At 47.9% G+C, this 17,877-nt stretch overlaps 1 protein-coding gene across 2 annotated transcripts; it reads right to left on the reverse strand.

Annotated features, from left to right (window-relative positions):
- Positions 1-973: 973 nt before the first annotated feature.
- ATP1B4 (ATPase Na+/K+ transporting family member beta 4) lies at positions 974-17,378 on the reverse strand. Of its 2 annotated transcripts, none has more exons than XM_028087812.1 (8): positions 17,316-17,378; positions 13,062-13,323; positions 8,580-8,708; positions 8,215-8,319; positions 4,808-5,004; positions 4,100-4,156; positions 1,877-1,972; positions 974-1,135 (listed from the first exon to the last, which is right to left on the reverse strand). In XM_028087812.1, exons 1-8 carry the CDS (start codon positions 17,376-17,378, stop codon positions 974-976), a joined length of 1,071 nt encoding a protein of 356 aa, XP_027943613.1. The 2 variants fall into 2 exon arrangements, with proteins under 2 accessions (XP_027943613.1, XP_027943612.1); XM_028087811.1 differs by having other exon boundaries at positions 13,050-13,323.
- Between the last annotated feature and the right edge of the window lie 499 nt (positions 17,379-17,877).

Raw genomic sequence — 17,877 nt, forward strand, 5'->3', positions numbered from 1 at the left:
GCTTTCTGTCTTACTATGTATCGTTGGCAGACCGTGATTTCAATCCCTAGAGCTGTAGCTGGGGTTCAACATGCCCATCCCGGATGGTCTCGAAGAACATTATACTACTGTCAAGCATATAGCCCTAGAATAATTAGCTGGTGGAGATCATCCTTGTTTTCTCCTTTGCCTGAAGCTGAGACAAACCCATGTGTAGGAATGTTTGCCTTTGGATGATCACACCACAGAGCAAGGAATCAAACGCCAATCACATCCACATGGTAAGTATTCTCCCCAGTTGCTATGGACCCCACCTCCCCAAAAAAGTCATAGGAAAGGTGTTCATTTCTATTCCAGAACGATATCCAGTTAGCACTGCTTTCTGTCCCAGCTGAAGATAACCTAGTCTTCAAATCAGTATTATTTAGTTGCCCTTTTGAGGCAGCCAGTTCTTCAAGCACCCTTGGATATAGAGTTCTCTAGGTATGGTAGCCCTAGGTGTATTCTGAGTTGGTCTGATTGGTGATTCCCAGGGAAGGAACTTGTCAGGCAGGTTAAGGAAAAAAAAAATTTTTTTTTTTTTTTTAAAAAGGTTATCAGCCTGGTTGGGAGGAATCTCACCTCTAAAAACAACAAAATTTTACAAAACACGATGAATTTAAAATCATCATAGATATTCTCCTTCATGGCTCTTGTGAATTTTATCAGACACTATGTTTACACTATGGTGAGACTTCTAGCAGCAAGAATGGGTTTTAGTTTTAAGTAGGGGGAAAGGAAATTAACGTCATCTATTTGTCATCAGGAGAGACTACCTTTAAAAAATCAATCCCACAATGTCATTTTATACATATGTCAAAGGCAAGGAAAGATGATCTGCTGTCTTAGGTGTCCATCTGGCTGTGTCCTGAGCGAAGAAAAAGAATTCAGGTACTACCAGGGGGTACATGAAATAAAACAGAAACAAAACTAGTGGGAGCGCCCTGCAAAGTTCTTAGGTTTCTATGTTCAGAGTAAAGATCACCCTACCCACAAAACGATCATTGATGACATCATTTATGATGCCCTTGCCCTTCAGCTGGCACTGGACGGGCACCGCTTGGTTCTTCACCACATCTGTAAAGTGCATTGCCACCAGCGGGGAGGTGTAGTTAACCTGTAGGCGGAAGAACAATGAATCCTAAGTGCAAGGAGCGCAGGGCATGGGGGTGGGTAACAGGATGCAAGTGAGCAGATATTCAGTGCAGGATGGGATAACCCTCACACAGGGAACTGAGCAAATCCCATAATGCCAAGTCACGAATGGCTAAAGCAACTGACACGCTCTCTGCCCTGGGATGGTGGGGAAATGACACGCTTCTTGCATAAGTCACTGTCAGATGTCTGACCACCCTCTGGGGAAAACCAGTTCTAACTCTGTGTGATAGGATTTTCTGGCTATCAGACCATGAATGAAACCAGAACTAGTATCTTTCAAATGTCTATGCTAAAGGTGAAGCCTCGCCCTATGACCCACCACCACTGCCCCAAGGCTTCACCTGGGAGAAACAGGCAGGTGTGATTATTTGGGTATCGTGGGGTGCAATGACAGTGATCTGTCTGCTCCTGGCTCTGCCACTAATTAGCTATGTGTGTCGGGCAAGTCTCTTTCTCTCTCTGAACTCGAATTTCTCCATCTGTAAACTGAAGGAGTTAGACCAGACCAGAGCTGAAATATCTTCAGATACGGAAAGGAGTGGTTGTACTAGGAATTGGTAGAGGGAGCTCCTGGTCTTGGCCAGCGACTGTTCACCCCACTGTTACTATATGCTGCTCCCTAATTCTCAGACAGAGGACAGCCCTGCCTCTGTCTCTGAGCCCTTTCTGACAGCAAAGACTGAAAAGGATACAGGCTTACATGAGTCAGTTTGCCGTAGTAAGGGTAGTAGCGAAGGTCAAAAGAAGCCGACTCTGGGTAGTAATTGATGGATCGGATGTCATTTTCATCGCCTCTCTGGAAGTAAAAGCAGGTATATGTGGGATGTTGGGTCCCCTGGTGGGTTGAAGCCTGAGCTCAAGGGGCCTGTGCCCCAGGTGAAATCACGATGTGACCCATAACCAACTGTCCCAGGAAGACCCATGAAAGCAGAATGGGGCATAGCTTACCCCACACCTATCCCCAGAGCATTTCCAGGGAGAGACTGTGCCTCAGTTTTCAGTTGAAAGAATATTGAATGGAAGGCCTGGACTGAGGAGGCCGAATGTGCTTGATATAGTTCTGTACTGGCTCCTAGGGGACCCAGACAGAAGGGCTCCGGAAGGCTGGTGCTGCTCTAGCAAGAGGGCCTACCACGCCAGCCCCTCTCCAAAAAAAAAAAAAAAAAAAAAAAAAAATCATCCTGGGCCTGGCACCCAGTCTTGGACGTTGAGGCAGGTAGAAGTTAGAACATATTGAGTAAATCCCACGCCACGACAACTTGCACACCGTGGGCTCAGTTCTGTTGGAAGGTAGACCAGGTGCATAGGGATCTGCTGCCTAGGGACACAGCCTATAGTTTGGCCCACCAAAACTCATGTGTCTGACCACCTTCTCTGTAGTGCTTAATTGCAGGGGGTGAACTCAGGAGGATAAGCAAGAGGGAACCAGCGCTGCAAAGATGAAATAAATAAGTGTGCCCTCATCATATCATGTCAGGTAGAGGACTGACCATTCTGCCTATGCATTAGGCTTGCCCTATATAGCAGAGGTCTGGGGGTTAACAAGGGACAAACAGTGCTCACTACTAGTGGATCACTCACTGGGGTCATGGGATTGCTTCTGTCAATATAGTGTAATCGTTCAGGGTATACTCTTATTCTAGTGATGACCTTGTCCTGCTTGATTTCCACAAGTGGATGTGGATTTTGACCAACTGATTATTACGGAACGTATGACGACTGACTATTTCTTGTTTTCTTTTTAAAGGACGGTTCTCAGCAAGGTTCTGTGTAAGCGGAAAAACGAATGGCTTCCACTAGGGAACTATAAGCAGGACTCAAGCCAATTAGTATGCTAGTTTAAGACTGAGTCGGTCCCTATGATTTACTTACATTTTCTTCTAGAAAGCAACGCCGTTCACGTCTGTGAATAGTGTGTGGAATCAGTGCCACTAGTTTGTCTTCACATCTCGAGCATGTGTATATTTACGCACACTCATGTCCATGTGGACAGAATGGATGTCCTTCCTACCTTGTTCACAGGGCAGACCACGGCCTGACCTTTCAACCCTCATCTTCAGTGTCCCCCGCTGCACCTTTCACAGCAGCTGTAATACGTGGTTGCCCCGATTTCAGAGACCGACTCATAGCTATCTCAGCACCCCTAACACCTAGCAAAGTACCTGGCGTAGCCTAAGGGATCAATAAATGCTGCCTCTTTCTGCTTTCTGACCCACCACCCTCAAGGCTGGAGGTCTGAGCTGTATTTCTAGCCCTGAGGACATTAGCGAGGCAGCAGTCCAGGGCTGGGGGTGCAGTGCATGTTAGGAAACCGGAGGGAGCTACTGCTTCCGGTTTGAGAAGCAAACCCAAGATCTAGGGCTTCTTCCTACAAAGGAGCTAATTGGTGCAGATGAGATAGGAGTTAATGGTCCCTCGAATGACAGTTAATTAGCATATTAATAGAGTTCTGTTTATACTTCCCTGGTAGTCCTTTGTTATTGCAACACGCAGTGCCACTGGTCATTGCTGCAAAAAGTGAAATTCTGGTTCTGAAAGCAGGGACTAATGACTCTAACGAAAGCTGGTTGTTTAGTTCAAAGAAACAAGTAATTAGAGCTAAAAGCAAAAGTGTAAACAGAATTCCAGTTAATGACGTGGTACATTGTCGGTCCCTGCTGCGGCCCTTAGCAGGTTGTTCTTTGGCTTTCACAGGTATAAACCAGCGAGGACGCACACAGCCGCACGACACACACACACGTGAATTGAATGCTTTCTGGCAAGAGGGAGGCCAGAAGGTACTAGAGGGAGGCGTAGTTATGAAAATACTAACCCTTTCCCTAACCCATAGCCAGGCATCCATGGTGAAACCCTTGGAAGGGATGAACCGTCTTCTTACATAAAAAAGATGCGCTAGCAATACTTACTCAAAAAGGCACTTTACCTGAACTTTGCAGGACACCTTCACAGGATCCCCAAGCTCAGGACGAAAGCCTACAATCTATCAAAAGAAAACCAGCATTGTCGTTGTTGTTGAACATCAAAACACAAAACGGATTGGACAGTAAAAATGGGGCTTTTCTAACCGCCCCCCTTAAGCCATCCCTTCCTTAGGCATAAACTTAACCTATTTTGCCCTCTCAGAAATGTTACAAAAAATGCAAAACTATCTCCAGAGCTGTGCAGCTCAGCTTACTCCTTGTTGTATTTGTGCCCGATGTTCGTACAATGGTAACGGCAGCAAGAGAACCCTGAAGATGTAAAGAACTTTCTGGTTTTAAGAGGGATGTGCCTGGTAAGGCTCTACCACACCTAAGGCATGGCAGGAGAGGAGGAAAATGTATCTCTTGTGATGTAAGAATTGCCCCTCCCATCATGTCAGTCCCCTGTTCCAAACAGCTCAGGACCTCGTTACTGACAGAGGGCATCAAAGGTTAGGGGCGGGAGAGGAGGGTGGAAATAGGAAGTATTCAGGGAGAAAAAGGGATTATTGCTTGATAGGTTTGTCCAGTTGTTCGTATTACTGATGCTGTCAGTAAGAGTGGCCAGACTTGCAGGGTGCAAAGACAGAGCCCAAGACAAACGGAGGGGCCAGAGCGTTCCCACCCAGCTCCTCCACTTATTATCACCAGAGTATCAAGGGCCAATATACCCGGTTCATCTTTAGAAGGATGCACGGCTGTCCAGTAGAGTAGCCAAAAGTAGGGTCCTCCAAGCCCGAGCAGTTCTTCAGGAAGGAGCGCTTAAATTGGCAGGCCTTCTTGTCTTCATCCTCATCGCCATCTTGGATGAAGTACTGCCCCGGGGGACAATCTACATTCATCTCCTCTTGAAGACTGTCGTTGTAACCTAAAGCGTGTGTGTGTGGGGGGGAGGGGGGCATGTTAGACAGGTGCTACAGGGGAGGGCCACGTTTTCAGTAGTCCTCCTCCGTAGTTTCCTTTCTGCAGCATTCTGGTGTTCCTCTGAGAGCCCACTCAGCCTGGCCTAGGCTCTGTGACCTGGCGTCGGTGTCCAACGCCCCCCCATCAGCCTCTCCCGGAAGCCTTTCGGGCTCATCCCCTGGGCCCACTTTGATTGCTTCTCCTTCCCTCCAAACTTTGGAATAGCTATCTCTGGGTCATGTGTTGGTCACTGTATAACTTCCATTTTCCATTATTTCTTTTCAGCGATGGCAAACTGTAAACTGGGGAGGGCTGCCCCTTCTACTTCTGGAAGAGGAAGAGGCACATAGTAGATTCTGGAAGAGGGACTGAATCATGTCATGGCCTGGCTTATATAAGGAGGCGAACCTCTTGGGCTAAATCTTTTTAAGTTCAGTCTAGGAAACGTCTCCCTTGGAGGTCCATGAGAGACACCAGACACAAGAAAATGAGAAGTGTGTGTTGTGGGACAGGAGAGGGGGAGAGGAGAAAGAGGGAGGAAGAGGAGATAAACCAGCTTCTCATCCTTTACAGATCAAAGTTAGCACCACAAAATAGAAGCTTAGGTTGAAAGACAGAAACCAACGACAAGCTGTAGGGTCTCCCCCGAGAACGTGAGAGGGTGAGATCTTGTCTACCGAGACCCGAGGCACTCAGGGTTCATGTCCCTTTACATCGGATGGAAAGGAGCATGTGTCCAAGGTATACATATCACCGAGAGAGAGCTGAAAAGGGGCTGTCTGTGAGCTCACTCTTTGGACTACCAGATGCCACTGAACTGGCCTTTGGAAATGACTGCATTATTTCCAATTTGGTTTTAAATGATGGAGTCCAGTTAGTCCTGTTAGGTCCAGCCCCCATGCACTCATGTTCCCAGTAGCTTAGTTTTTCAGAGGAGTCTGTGCACCTATGATCTACTGGGGGTAAAATTCCAAATGTACTGCTGGGTTGTCATCTAGACAGATTGTGACTTGGGTTTAATATTATTAAGGAGCAACTGGGAATTTTAAATCTATTCCAATTACGGTTAAGCCTTTATTTTTCCTTTGACAAAGCTACATTCGACTCAAGTTTTCGTTTTAATCTTTTTTTTTTTAGAACAAGAACTATGTTCAAATAAGTTTCTAAATAGAAGCTCTAATCACGTGCTCATTGTTTCTCTTGAGGTAGTTCCATTAAAAATAATGTGACATGGGCATGACCCTTATTGCAAAATCCCAGTCCTCGTGGGAATGAAATTGATACTCTGGGATGTCTATTTCAGAGATGTGTTCCTTTTAAATAGGGCATGTTATCTACCCTTAGGAACTAAAAACCCAATGCTTTCCCTAATGTTCTCCATCTCTGTCGTCAGGTCAGAATTGGCATTTCTCTATCTACTACTAGCTTCTCGGAGGGATTTCCTCAGCAGAGATTCTGACAACACACTTGCAATAGCTCACAAACAGTTTGAAAGAAAAGACGAGACTGTGCTGGCTCTGATGCCCAAAACGTTTTTGTTTTTGTTTTTTAAAGATTTTATTTATCTGACAGAGAGAGCACAAGCAGAGGGAGAGAGAGGGAGAAGCAGACTCCCTGCTGAGCAAGGAGCCCGATGTGGGACTCGATCCCAGGACCCCGGGATCATGACCTGAGCCGAAGGCAGACGCTTAACGACTGAGCCACCCAGGCGTCCCAAAACGTTTTTGTTTTTGTTTTTGAGCTCAAAAAACTACATGGATTCAGAAGGGACCCAGTCCCCCTCATTTTACAGATGAGGAATCTGAAACCCAGACTTCCCCAAAATGACACTGAGCATGACTGTTACAAAGCTGAGTTTCTAACTCCCGGTCATATGGCAACAACAAAGAATTACAAAAAGCAGTATTTCTCAAGCTTTAAAGTTTATAGAGATCACCTGTGGATTTTGTTCAAGTGCCGATCCTGATTCAACAGGTCTGGGGTGGGGCCTGAGAGCCTGCCCTTCTAACAAACTCCCAGGGGATGCTGATGCTACGGGTCCTGGACCACACTTCCAGTAGCAAAGGTGTCACAACCATGGATGTGGTTTTAAACGCTGGTTCGGCTGCTGGGAGACTTTTATCACATTACTTCCCCTTTCTGAGCCTCAGTTGCCCCATTTGTAGAATGGAGATGGTAGATTCTTTATGTAGCCCCAATGCAGGGCTCAAACTCACAACCCTAAGATCGAAACCTGAGCTGAGATCAGGAGTTGGACACTTAACTGACGACTGAGCCACCCAGGTGCCCCGACAGTAGCTTCTATGCAGGGTTAAAGTTAAATGACAAAATTTATGCATTTACATAACCCTTCCCATCACATAAGAGATTGTTTTTCTCTTTCAGTGCACATTCTACTGCTCCCTATCCCTCCATTTCAGCCAGGCAGGGACAACCAAAGCAATGAAACTGGCTTTTTTCCACAACTAATTTGTGCAACCCACTGGAGCTTAGAGCCTGCATGCTCTGTGTCGGACCTTAACCAAACTGCTACCTCAGCTTTCAGTCCATGGAAGGGCTTCTCAAAAAGCCACTCGGTCCCTGAAAGTGTATCTGATGACGCTATAGAGATAGGCATCTTGCAAACATTTCCTATCAAAATGTTGGAGTGACTGTCACCCAGAGATTCTTTCTCTAACTCCCTGCCAGGATGCTCTTAAATCAAGACCCTTGCTCTCTTCCTTCAAGATGGCCCATCTCCAAGAAAGGAATTCTCTTACCTTGAGAAAGTATAGGAGGCAGGAATCTTCCCATTCTGGAGAACACTCTTCTTTTCTCACCACTACCCACCCCCTGGAATGATCTTTTATAAATGGTCATTATTGAGCCATCTGGATGTGCCCAGGACATAACTAGGTGCCCTAGAATGTTTAAGAAAACAAATTCTCTGCCCCCCAGTGAACTTAGCATCTTGCTGGAGACTTGGCTTATATGCTTTCAAGACAACATACAGTCACAAACTAGAACAGTCTTGATTGTATATACAGGTGCTGAGGGGGATGCAAGGTAAGGAAAGACCAGGATGGGCTGGGGTTAGTAAGGGTGGGATTTCTGGTGCATTGTGAATTTCGAATCCCCCACCCCCAACCCATCACCTTTCCACAGAGATTTCCCCCATTCAGAGACACTTACTTACCCTGGAGAAAGCCATTTAGGCTAATGACATAATGCTGCCAAGTGTCAGGTTCAGAAACGTTGAAGTTGAAGTTAAGGCTATGGGCGAAGGGTCTAATCATAACTCCTGGCAACGAAAACAGGTCTTGGATATATTAACCCATTCTTGGGATAATTTTTTTGTATTGATTCCCATGAAATCATTACCCCCCAGGCAATCAAAACAAAAAGGACCATAATTTGCCAAGTACCATTTTACTTTTACTCTTAATAATTGAATCCCTAAGTCATTACCAGGAAGAGCCAAAGTTAATTGAGGCTGAACATGCTGTCCAAGCAGATTTCTGTCCAGCGAGTGCTGACAGTACAGGGCATCTGGGCACTCACCAGGAGGCTTCACCCTCTCAGTGAAGGTCGGCATGTAGGGACTGATGGTCAGAAATAGCGTGTACATGCAGAGGGTGATGACAGCAGCCAGGGAGGCATAGAAGAAGAAGTAAATGACTAAGATCAGGCCTGCAGAAGGATCAGAGATGAGAGTGGTCAGTGCTTGCCAACTAGCCCTCCTGCCTCCTCACTTGAACTCATGAGCCAGAACCAACCCCAACACGTGAGATGGCTTTTATTTATTTATTTATTTATTTATTTATTTATTTTTCCACATTCCCCAGATTCAGTATGTCCTTGCTTATTCAGATTTCACCAATTTGGAATTCATGAGAACTGTGCCGGAGGTCTGATTGCAGTGTACCTTTACAGCATCTCCGATGGAAGGGCTTGTTGAGCAGATGATGGCCATGAGCAAGATTACAGGGGCGTGGAGTTGAGAGTACTGCAGAGGGCAAATTGCTTGGGAGCCCTCATTAAAGCAGGTGCCCTGAAGAGTCCTAGCGGCTTGGCTCCAGTGATTATATGTATTTGCAAGAGATGAAAACAGCATTTCTTTTCACATAGCCTATAATTCAAACTTTTGATTAATTTCCGCTGGACTTGCCTCTACTCTAATCAAGGCAAAGTGAGGCCTCACCCTACTTATTTCAAATCTTATTCATCTTTAGCAAAAGTTTAAGTGGCTCTGCTTTTCCAAAAGAACACGCGATGGGGAAGGAAGGAAGAAGAAACTGTACTTAATTATCGACACTTGCTCTACCTGTGAGCTTGGGCAAGTTCCAGAACCTCTCTGTGCCCCCAATTCCTCACAGGTAAAATGGGAACAAGCTTAGCACTTCACCTCATATACTGATCTACAACCCTAACAATATCTGAAATTCCGCTTCTCTTCGTGTCCTTTCCTGACCTTACCATTTCCTCGCTGTTTCATCTTGGACATGCTGCTCGCCTCTCTGGACCTCAATTTCCTCATCTGTACAATGAGGACAATAATAGGACTTCCTTTTGGCGTGGGACGATGCATATAAATAGCATAGCACAGAGCCTGGCAGATACCAAGTACTCTTTACACGGCAGGTCCTCACCATTATTATTCATGTGCTTATTGCTGTAGGACCCAAAGCACGTTTGTGTGAATGCCTCCTCCGTGGGCTGTTTTGGGATTAGGTTTGCCCCAGGATGAGGCAGAACCGAGTGAGGTGAATGAGCCTGAGATGGCTGCTGAGAAGCTCTTTTCAAGTCTTCCTTGGGGCCCTCTCCGGCAACAATATCTGGCTCCACTCACAGCAGTGACATGATGTCGGGACAGATTTGAACTGAATCGCGAACCAGAAACCGGAACAAACCACGTAACTCTGCTGTACCCAAAACTGAATCCAAATATTAATTTTTAAATTGAACCATGAACCAAATAAAATTAACCAGAAAGGGGGGGGAGGGAGGAGCAGAGGAAGGGAGAAAAAAGATCCTCAGGCATCCAACTGGAAATGGAACCTTGATGTTTCATAAGGTGAACTGAGGCAGAACTGGGGTAGGGACACATCGATTCTGCTGGAATCCCTAGAGAAGAAACAGCAGCGCCCGTGCGCCTGTGGTACTTGGCTCCTGCCCGCTGGCTGCCTTGATGGGATGTGCCCTGTGCCTCCTCCCCTCTTCCTCAACCCCCATCCCCAGTCCTGGGAAGGGGTCAATGGCTGGAGCCATCCTGGAGGACTAGAAGACTCAGTCTCATGGATGAAAGGAAAGCAATGGGATACAGGTACATTCCCTTGGAGATGTCTTCTGCCTTGTGTAGGATGTGTGGCTAGGAAGTGTAGAGGGAGAATGGCACTAGTGGTGAGTCCCCTGAGCCTTACCCCTGAGCTATGCCCTGAAGTCTGTGATGGGCTAACACAGCTTCCCCCCCCCCCATCCCCACCAAGGAAGACCAAGCACCATACCCGTCGGAACCCACTGAGCCCTCCAACTTTTTCTGCCCTGGATGTCCAGGTTTTACTTGGGCTACTCCTCTAGGTAATCCAGGGGTCTCTTCTGAATGCCTTACCCAAGCCTGGGCCCCATGATCTAAATTCTTCCTTCCTCCCACCAAAACATCCCATCAGGTCCTGAGACCCTACCCATCAAGGCCTTGCTCATCACTACACTTCATAAAGACAATGTGGTGTTCCAGCAAGAGGATGAACCCCAGTGTTCATCTGACCTGGGCTTGAATCCCAGTGCTGCCGCTTAATAACTGTGTGACTTTAGATAAGTTACTTACCCTCTCTAAGCCTCAGTTTCTGCATCTGTAAAATGGGGATAATAATATTACTACCTCATATGGTTCTTGTCAGTATCCAATAAAATAACAGATAGTTCCTAAAAATAGAAGTTGCCCAGCTACCAAAGGAAAAACCCAGAATAATATAATCATAGGCTGGGTGAATAATGTTGGTCATGTTGATGTGCAGGCTATGATAGGGTTAGTAAATGCTCAAGTGGGCACCTAGTTTTCAAGCAAGAGGGCAGCAAAGAGGGCAGCAAAGCATATGCTTGGTGGCCTAGGCATTAACATCACCACGTGCCCCTTGCCCAGGCATAGCCCAACAGCATAAGCCTGAGTTCCTGGACTCTCCTCAGACCTGCCATCCAGAGGCCTGGATATGGCCTACCATGTGGTGTCCCCACTGCCATGTCTTCCCTGGGCACTTGAAACTTTCTCCCCCATCACTCTCTTTTGGCCTGTGGATTATTCTCCCCAGGAGCCACATGGATCAGCTCATCTGGTGAAATTCCAATGGCTGGCTGTTTAGGGGTTAAAGTACAGCTCCCTCTCCCAGAATCACACTTGCATTTCACAAGGCCTATTTTCCCAGTCTTCTTTAGGCAAGGGAGAAACAGCTGTGCCCCCTTAGGAGCCCCAGTGAGTGTCCGGCATTTGTCCGCAGCTTCCAGAATGTTGGAATGTTCCTTGAATGGTACATTTGTTCCAGTTGAGAGTTTGAGGGATCGGCAGGGGTGGGGCTGGGAACTGGGGAGGGGTGAAGGGAGGTGGGCATTGCTCAGAGCCCCACACCTGCTATTCCTAATTCCAGGAAGGAGGGCTGGCCATCTCACCCTGACGGAGCTGAATTAGAAACACAAACTAGGTGGGGAGAGAATTCTCAGCCAAAGCGGCCTTTAGAAGGCATGACCGTCAACTTCAGCAACCTAGACCCTGGGCCCAGGGGGACTCTGATTTCATCTGCAGAGTCATCTATTTTGTTCTTCTCCTGGGTTAACTGAGTGCCAAGCCAGCAGCTACTCTTTTTCTGGGCTGTGCAGAGAGTGTGGCAAGTGTGAATTTTACCACAGGCTAAATCTCCTGAGAAGGCACAGCATGAATAGTTCAAGAGGTGAGTAGGACCCTGGGAGAGGGGTGCTGGAGAGGTCGTGAAGTCAAAGCCGTGGCTGAGGAATGCCATTCTGCCACTGATCGAGCATGACGGGGGCTCGGCCGTAATTGCCAGAAATGACCCCTTTAAACCGAATTTCTCTGTGTACACCGTGGGAGCCTAAAGCACCCACAAGCCGGGGCTGAGGGCAGGCCTCCTGGCTTTCCTTTTCTGACATTACTGGGTGAAACGATGAGATTTTATAAATCTGCGGTCAAGTTAGCAGGGACTGGGGTCTTATATCCTAGTAACAGTCTCCTGCATAGTACAGTTGACCCTTGAACAGTGCGGGGCTTAGGCGTGCTAACCCCCGTGTGGTCGAAAATCTGTGTCTAAGTCTTGACTTCCCCAAACGTAACTCCTAACAGCCTACTGTTAACCAGAAGCCAGGAAGAGTCAATTCACGCGTATTTGGTACATTACATGTAGGATATGCTGTCTGCTTACGATAAAGTAAGCTACAGAAAAGGCAATCTTGTGGAAGAGAAAATACATTTACAGCACTACGCTGTATTTATGGGGGAAAACACAGCACCTGTGTGGGGCAGTGCCATTCAAATCTGTGTTGTTCAAGGGTCAACTGTGCTTTCAAGTTTACAACTGGAGCATCTGACGGGAGCCTCAGGCTGATCCTGTGGGAGAAACACGGTAGGGATTGTTTCCCTCATTTGGCAGGTGAGGAAGAACGAGGCTCAGAGAGGGTAAAGGATGAGCCCAAGGTCACACAGATAGGAAGTGATGGGGCCGGGACTTAAACAACAAGAACAACAAAAAAATCTGTGCTTTCTCAACTCATTCTTACTGTCTCGTTGCATCGCAAATTGAAGTTGAGCCCAGCGGCTTTCAGCTCCACAACCTAGTGTGTTTACCTACTTGGAGTTTCTTCCAGTGGGATCTGCCCACAGTCCAGGCATTTCCCTAGGCATCCAGCCCTTCACACGAAATCTAAGGGAAATTTGCAGACAAGCCCATCCAACGTATGGTAAAGGAGTCCTGGACACCAAGCCAAAAGCAAAGGACACCCAACTGGGGCATTGGGACGACTGGGACTTACTCCAACTCTGACCTGTTCGGGCCAGAGACATCCTTTTCTCCGGATCCCACAGGTATTCGCTCACGATCTGCCATCTCTGCCACCAAGCATTGCCTGCTGGCTGACCTTGACCCTTTTCCTCCTCCTTTTCCTCCTCTTCTATCTCCTCCTCTTCCTCCTCCTCCTCTTCTTCCTCCTCCTCCTCCAAATCGGGTACCACCATCACCCGAGCCTCTTCTTCAGCTTCTTCCTCTTCATCTGCTAAGTAGTTCTGGTTCACTTCATCCTGATCGTCCTGGAATGGTGACAAAACACAGTCCTGTTTTTGACAAAAAATTCCCCAGGGCACAACCCACCAGCCAAAAGGAATGGAAAACGACTCAATATTCAGAGACGCCTCCCCCTCGTTACAAGAGGCACATGTTCTCTCTCTCTCTGCTCTTTTGGAGGAAATATCCTTTCTTTGACCCATTTTGACCCAATATTCTTTCCACAGAGGTGTAAGTTTTATTCTCAGCTGCAGGCCCTTGGGCTCTTCCTCCCAGGACTTCTGCTTATGTCACTCCGCCGTCCTGGGGCCTGGGCCTCGCTTTGTCTGACCTGTTAGGGCGGAGCTGAGCTCAACACCGGAGAACAGATTCATTTTAGACACTTGAGTCCACCATGGCAAATTCTAAGTCCAAACCAGCTTTACCGTCGGTCCTGTAGCTGGCAGGTGCTCAACCTGATCATCCACGTTGTACCTGAAAGTAGCTTGGGACAGACCGCAGGAGGAAAGGCCAGCGGCTGGACCCCTCCTCAAAACTTAGACTCCCTCCCTAGCAAAAACAAAACACAGGGGTCTGTTTGCTGCTTCTCTGACTGTTGCCTGGGCTGGCACCTCCGCTGGTCGAACAGACTCCCTAAGGTCTGGAACCTCAACTGATACTTCCTTAGTCTCCCCCCATCCCCCCCCACCCCATACCCTAGGCAAAAATCTGGGCATGTAGTGAGTGCTCAGCACATATCTGTTGATTGACTGATTGCAGTCATTGAGATCTGAAACTATAATCTTCTCTGAGTGGTTCTAAGGAAATTAAACAAAAAAAGAGAAACCCAGACTTCACCAACGGTATTTCACATGCCTCCTAGCCATAGGCAGGAGAGTTGGATCTTTGCTCTTTGGGGGTCTGCCAAGGCTCACTGCAGCAGCAGAAAATGAGGCCACCCTCCCTTCTCTCTGCTGTCCAAATCTGAAGGGTGGCGGGGCCTGTGCACCTGTTGGGGTTGGATGTGTCAAATGATAGAGGCCAGGGGCTCCGTGCTGCCCCCTCCCTGCCTGATTCCTCAAAGGCCGTTTAGAGGACACTCAGCTAAAAATGCTGCCATTGGGGGGGGGGGGCTCAGAAAATTGGATTGTTCAGAATCACTAAAAGAGACAGAGAATGACAAGGCTCTCCTCTCAGCGTTCAGTCTGGCCAGCGCTGTCTAGCTCTGGATCGTAATTACTTCTGAATGGCTCTCGAGTTTGTTCCAATGTACAGCCTTCTATCACACACCATCCTAGAACTGACTGGGACCCTGAAGATTCCCTTGTCCTTCGGAGGCCCAGAGAGGGAGCAGGACATAGCTGTAGCCACACAGCAAGTTTGTGATCAGGTTGACAGAACCTGCGTCTCTTGTTACCCGGGATAGTTGAGGTCCCTCCCCTCGCGCACTGAGCGCAAGCGCCCAGACGCCGATAACAGAATGATGGAGCCACCATAGGTGTGTCGGATTCGGTGCTCCCAAGAGATTGTAGGTGCTCATAATCAAGGATTTCTGGCTCTGACGTGGACTCACGGTACAAGGCTCAGAAAAGACCCCATCATTCAGCATTGAATGGACTAATAAATGTTCTTAAATCTCTTTCCCTTGTGTGTGAACACACGGACGCATTTGACCTCCCCAACTACATTCTGAGCACCCAAGGGGCAGAGTGGATATTTTCCAACTCCTTGATGGCCCTCCCCCCGTGTGGGGCCCACAGCTCAGGAGCCGGTGGGGACAAAACGAGCGCCAGTGGTAACTACCAGGCTTAAAACCTGAGCCTGGACTCTGGGGAAATTGCTCTCACAGAGCTTGTCGTCCTAAACCCCAGCAGCCTTGTGGACTGTGGTGGGTAGTCCTCATGGCCCCCCAAGAATCTACCGCACCTGGGAATCTCCGAGAATTTGAGGTGGAACCGTTCACTGCGGAAGGATTTATAGTCCCCTTTATGTTTTCTTAACAACTTCCTTTTCTCTCCCTCTTGCCCGGGGCAGGTAGGGGGAGGCCTGCCCTCCACCTCTGCTCCACAGAGGAGGCAGCTGGCCTGGGCCTCAGCCTGATCTTATTTGTAGATATGAGCTTTCATGATAATCCCATTAAAGATAGCTTGTCATTTAAAGCTTTACCCTCCCGGGAAGAATTAACCTTCTCCGAGCTAATATCCCCACGGCTCTCACACTGCCTGAGTTTCAGGAATCTCAAATGTCTTTTTTGCTCTCCTCTGCTTCCCGGGACAGGAGAACCTCACATTGTGCAAGGGAGGCACTTTTGTGCAACTAACTATTTAACAGAATCCTGTAGGGAATCCTTTGGTAATGAGAGGGTCTGTGTTTGTCCGTTGCCTAAAGTGGCAGTGCCCTCATGTGATAGTGTGTGTGAATGTGCTGGAATATAGTAGTGGGTGTGTGCCGGGGCCATCATGTTGCCCTAAAAGGGAAGAGTCTGAAGGGCAGAGGGTGGCTCCATTTTGAGCACTCTAAATATATAAACATATAAACATATAAACAAACAAACAGTGTGACCCAAAGGATAAATTTGTGCCCTGCATTGAGTAACACCCTGTAAACGTTTGAATGGTTGGTTGATTTTAAAGAGAAATTAGCATATGATTAACCACTGCATTAAATAGTTTCTTTTTAAATTTGATCAAGTATTCCCTCTAAAGGGCAAGATCCCCTGATGCCTTTAAAATCAAGCATTTCCTATAAAGAGCAAGCTCCTCTGGTGCACTTGACAAATAACTGAACCGATACACAACGCTTTAGCAACATTATGGAGAAAAGAAGCCAAGGAAGGAAGAGTTCTAGGTGCCCTACAGGCTGTGAGTGCTCTGAAAGCTGGGAGGGACTCTGGAAATGCGAAAAGAAAGATTCTGCACAGTGTGGCTGAGAAGGGAAGCCCTCTGTAGGTTGACATGGACTTGGAAGGATTCGTGTTTTCCTCTGCGGGCTGTTGACAGTCTTTACTTAACTCCCTGGTTATATAAGGGGCCATTTCCCAAAGAAAAGTGGATTAAGCTTTGTTTCCTCCTGGGGCTCAGATCACAGCCCTCTCTGGGGGAGATTTCAGACTACACTGTCCCCCCCCCAAATAGTACTGCGTGTGGCATATATTAATGATTTCTAGCAAAGAAAATGCAAAGAAACCGTGGGTTCAAAGAAATCTGTGATGCACCCTGGATGGAGATAAATGGCGACAGCAGAGAGGCGCGTGCGCGCGCACGTGAGTGTGTTTGTGTGTGTGTGTGTGTGTGTGTGCGCTGGGCGGGGTGGGGTAGGGTGGCAGGCAGGCTGGCAACGGGTGGGGGCGGATCAGAGGGCTAGGGAGTTGCCTACTGCACATCTAATAGAAAGAGCCCAAGATTAGAAGTGAGGAAACTTGGCGTTCTCTCTAGCTCTCTCACTAACTTGCAAGTCACTCCTGTGCTCTGAGCCCCAGCAGCCTCCTTTACATAATGAGGGGTTCTGGAGAGATGATGTCTAAGATTACGCCCGGCTTCTATCTACGATTCTCTGATTTTTCCCGAGAGTTTGGAATTTCTGCTTTAGAAAAGGAGCAGCTGGGTTCCTCAGGCGCTCCCGCCCCAGGGGACTGAAGACAGCTGGGTGGGCTGTGTCTTTCCCTTCCTCTTCCCCTTCCTCTCTCTCCTGGCTAAAATTCCTGCTATGGGACCAAAACCTCTACTCCCAGACTCCAAAAGCTCTGTTTGTTTAAATTCTAGACTCCCCCCCCCCCAATTTTAGAAGGCCACTATTCTTTGGCATCTTCCCCTCCCCTTGTCTTTTGTTCCCCAGGAAGAGGGGCTTCCTCCTTCAATGCAGCAATTTAGGGCACAATGGGGTGCCAGGAGTTACTGCTGGATCTTGAAACTATAGGCTTCCTTATACCTCACTGTTCCTGCCCATGCTGAGGAGAAGCAGCTATAAGCCAAGATCTATGCAACCCCCAGCCCACCCCCCTCAAAAGGGCGGGCAAAATATTCTGCTCCCCGGGACTCACAAGTCTGTAGCGATAAGCGTAAGGAGAGGCCGGAGCCCTTCTGGACCGGAGCTGCCTTCTCATGGCTGTTCCGTGGGCACAGACGGGGCAGAGGCAGGCCAGGGGGTGAGAGTTCTGGAGCTTCTGCTGGTACAGGAGACACTGGTTGCTGGGGACACTTGGCGCCTAGTAAAAGTGAACCCTCCTGGCATGAGCCCTTCCCCAAAATAATCTAACATGCCCCTCTCTCATTGGTTGGCCCATTCCCTGAATCAAAGGAAAGCCCTTATGGAAAAGCAAGCTCATCATCACAGGGAGGGGGGAGATATTCTGGGTCACGAGGATGAGCGACTCACCACCCCCCTCACCTCACGTCTCTACCCGCCCTCTGTCCTTCTCTAGCGCCCGAGGTACTATGGGCCCAATGGAAATCTTAAGTTGTGTTCTTCTCAATTGAGAGCTGAGTATCAGTGTGTGCAGGAGGTGGGGCGTGGGTGGGAGTTGGGGGTGAGGGGACATGGCCAAGAATATCTTTCTTTTTTCATAAGACTGATCTCATGCAAAAGGATCTAGGGTGTCAGGA

Source organism: Eumetopias jubatus, unplaced genomic scaffold (assembly GCF_037043125.1).
Source record: "Eumetopias jubatus isolate StellerSeaLion01/CBP00866 unplaced genomic scaffold, mEumJub1_p1.0 scaffold_11, whole genome shotgun sequence".
NCBI classification, from domain to species: Eukaryota; Metazoa; Chordata; class Mammalia; order Carnivora; family Otariidae; genus Eumetopias; species Eumetopias jubatus.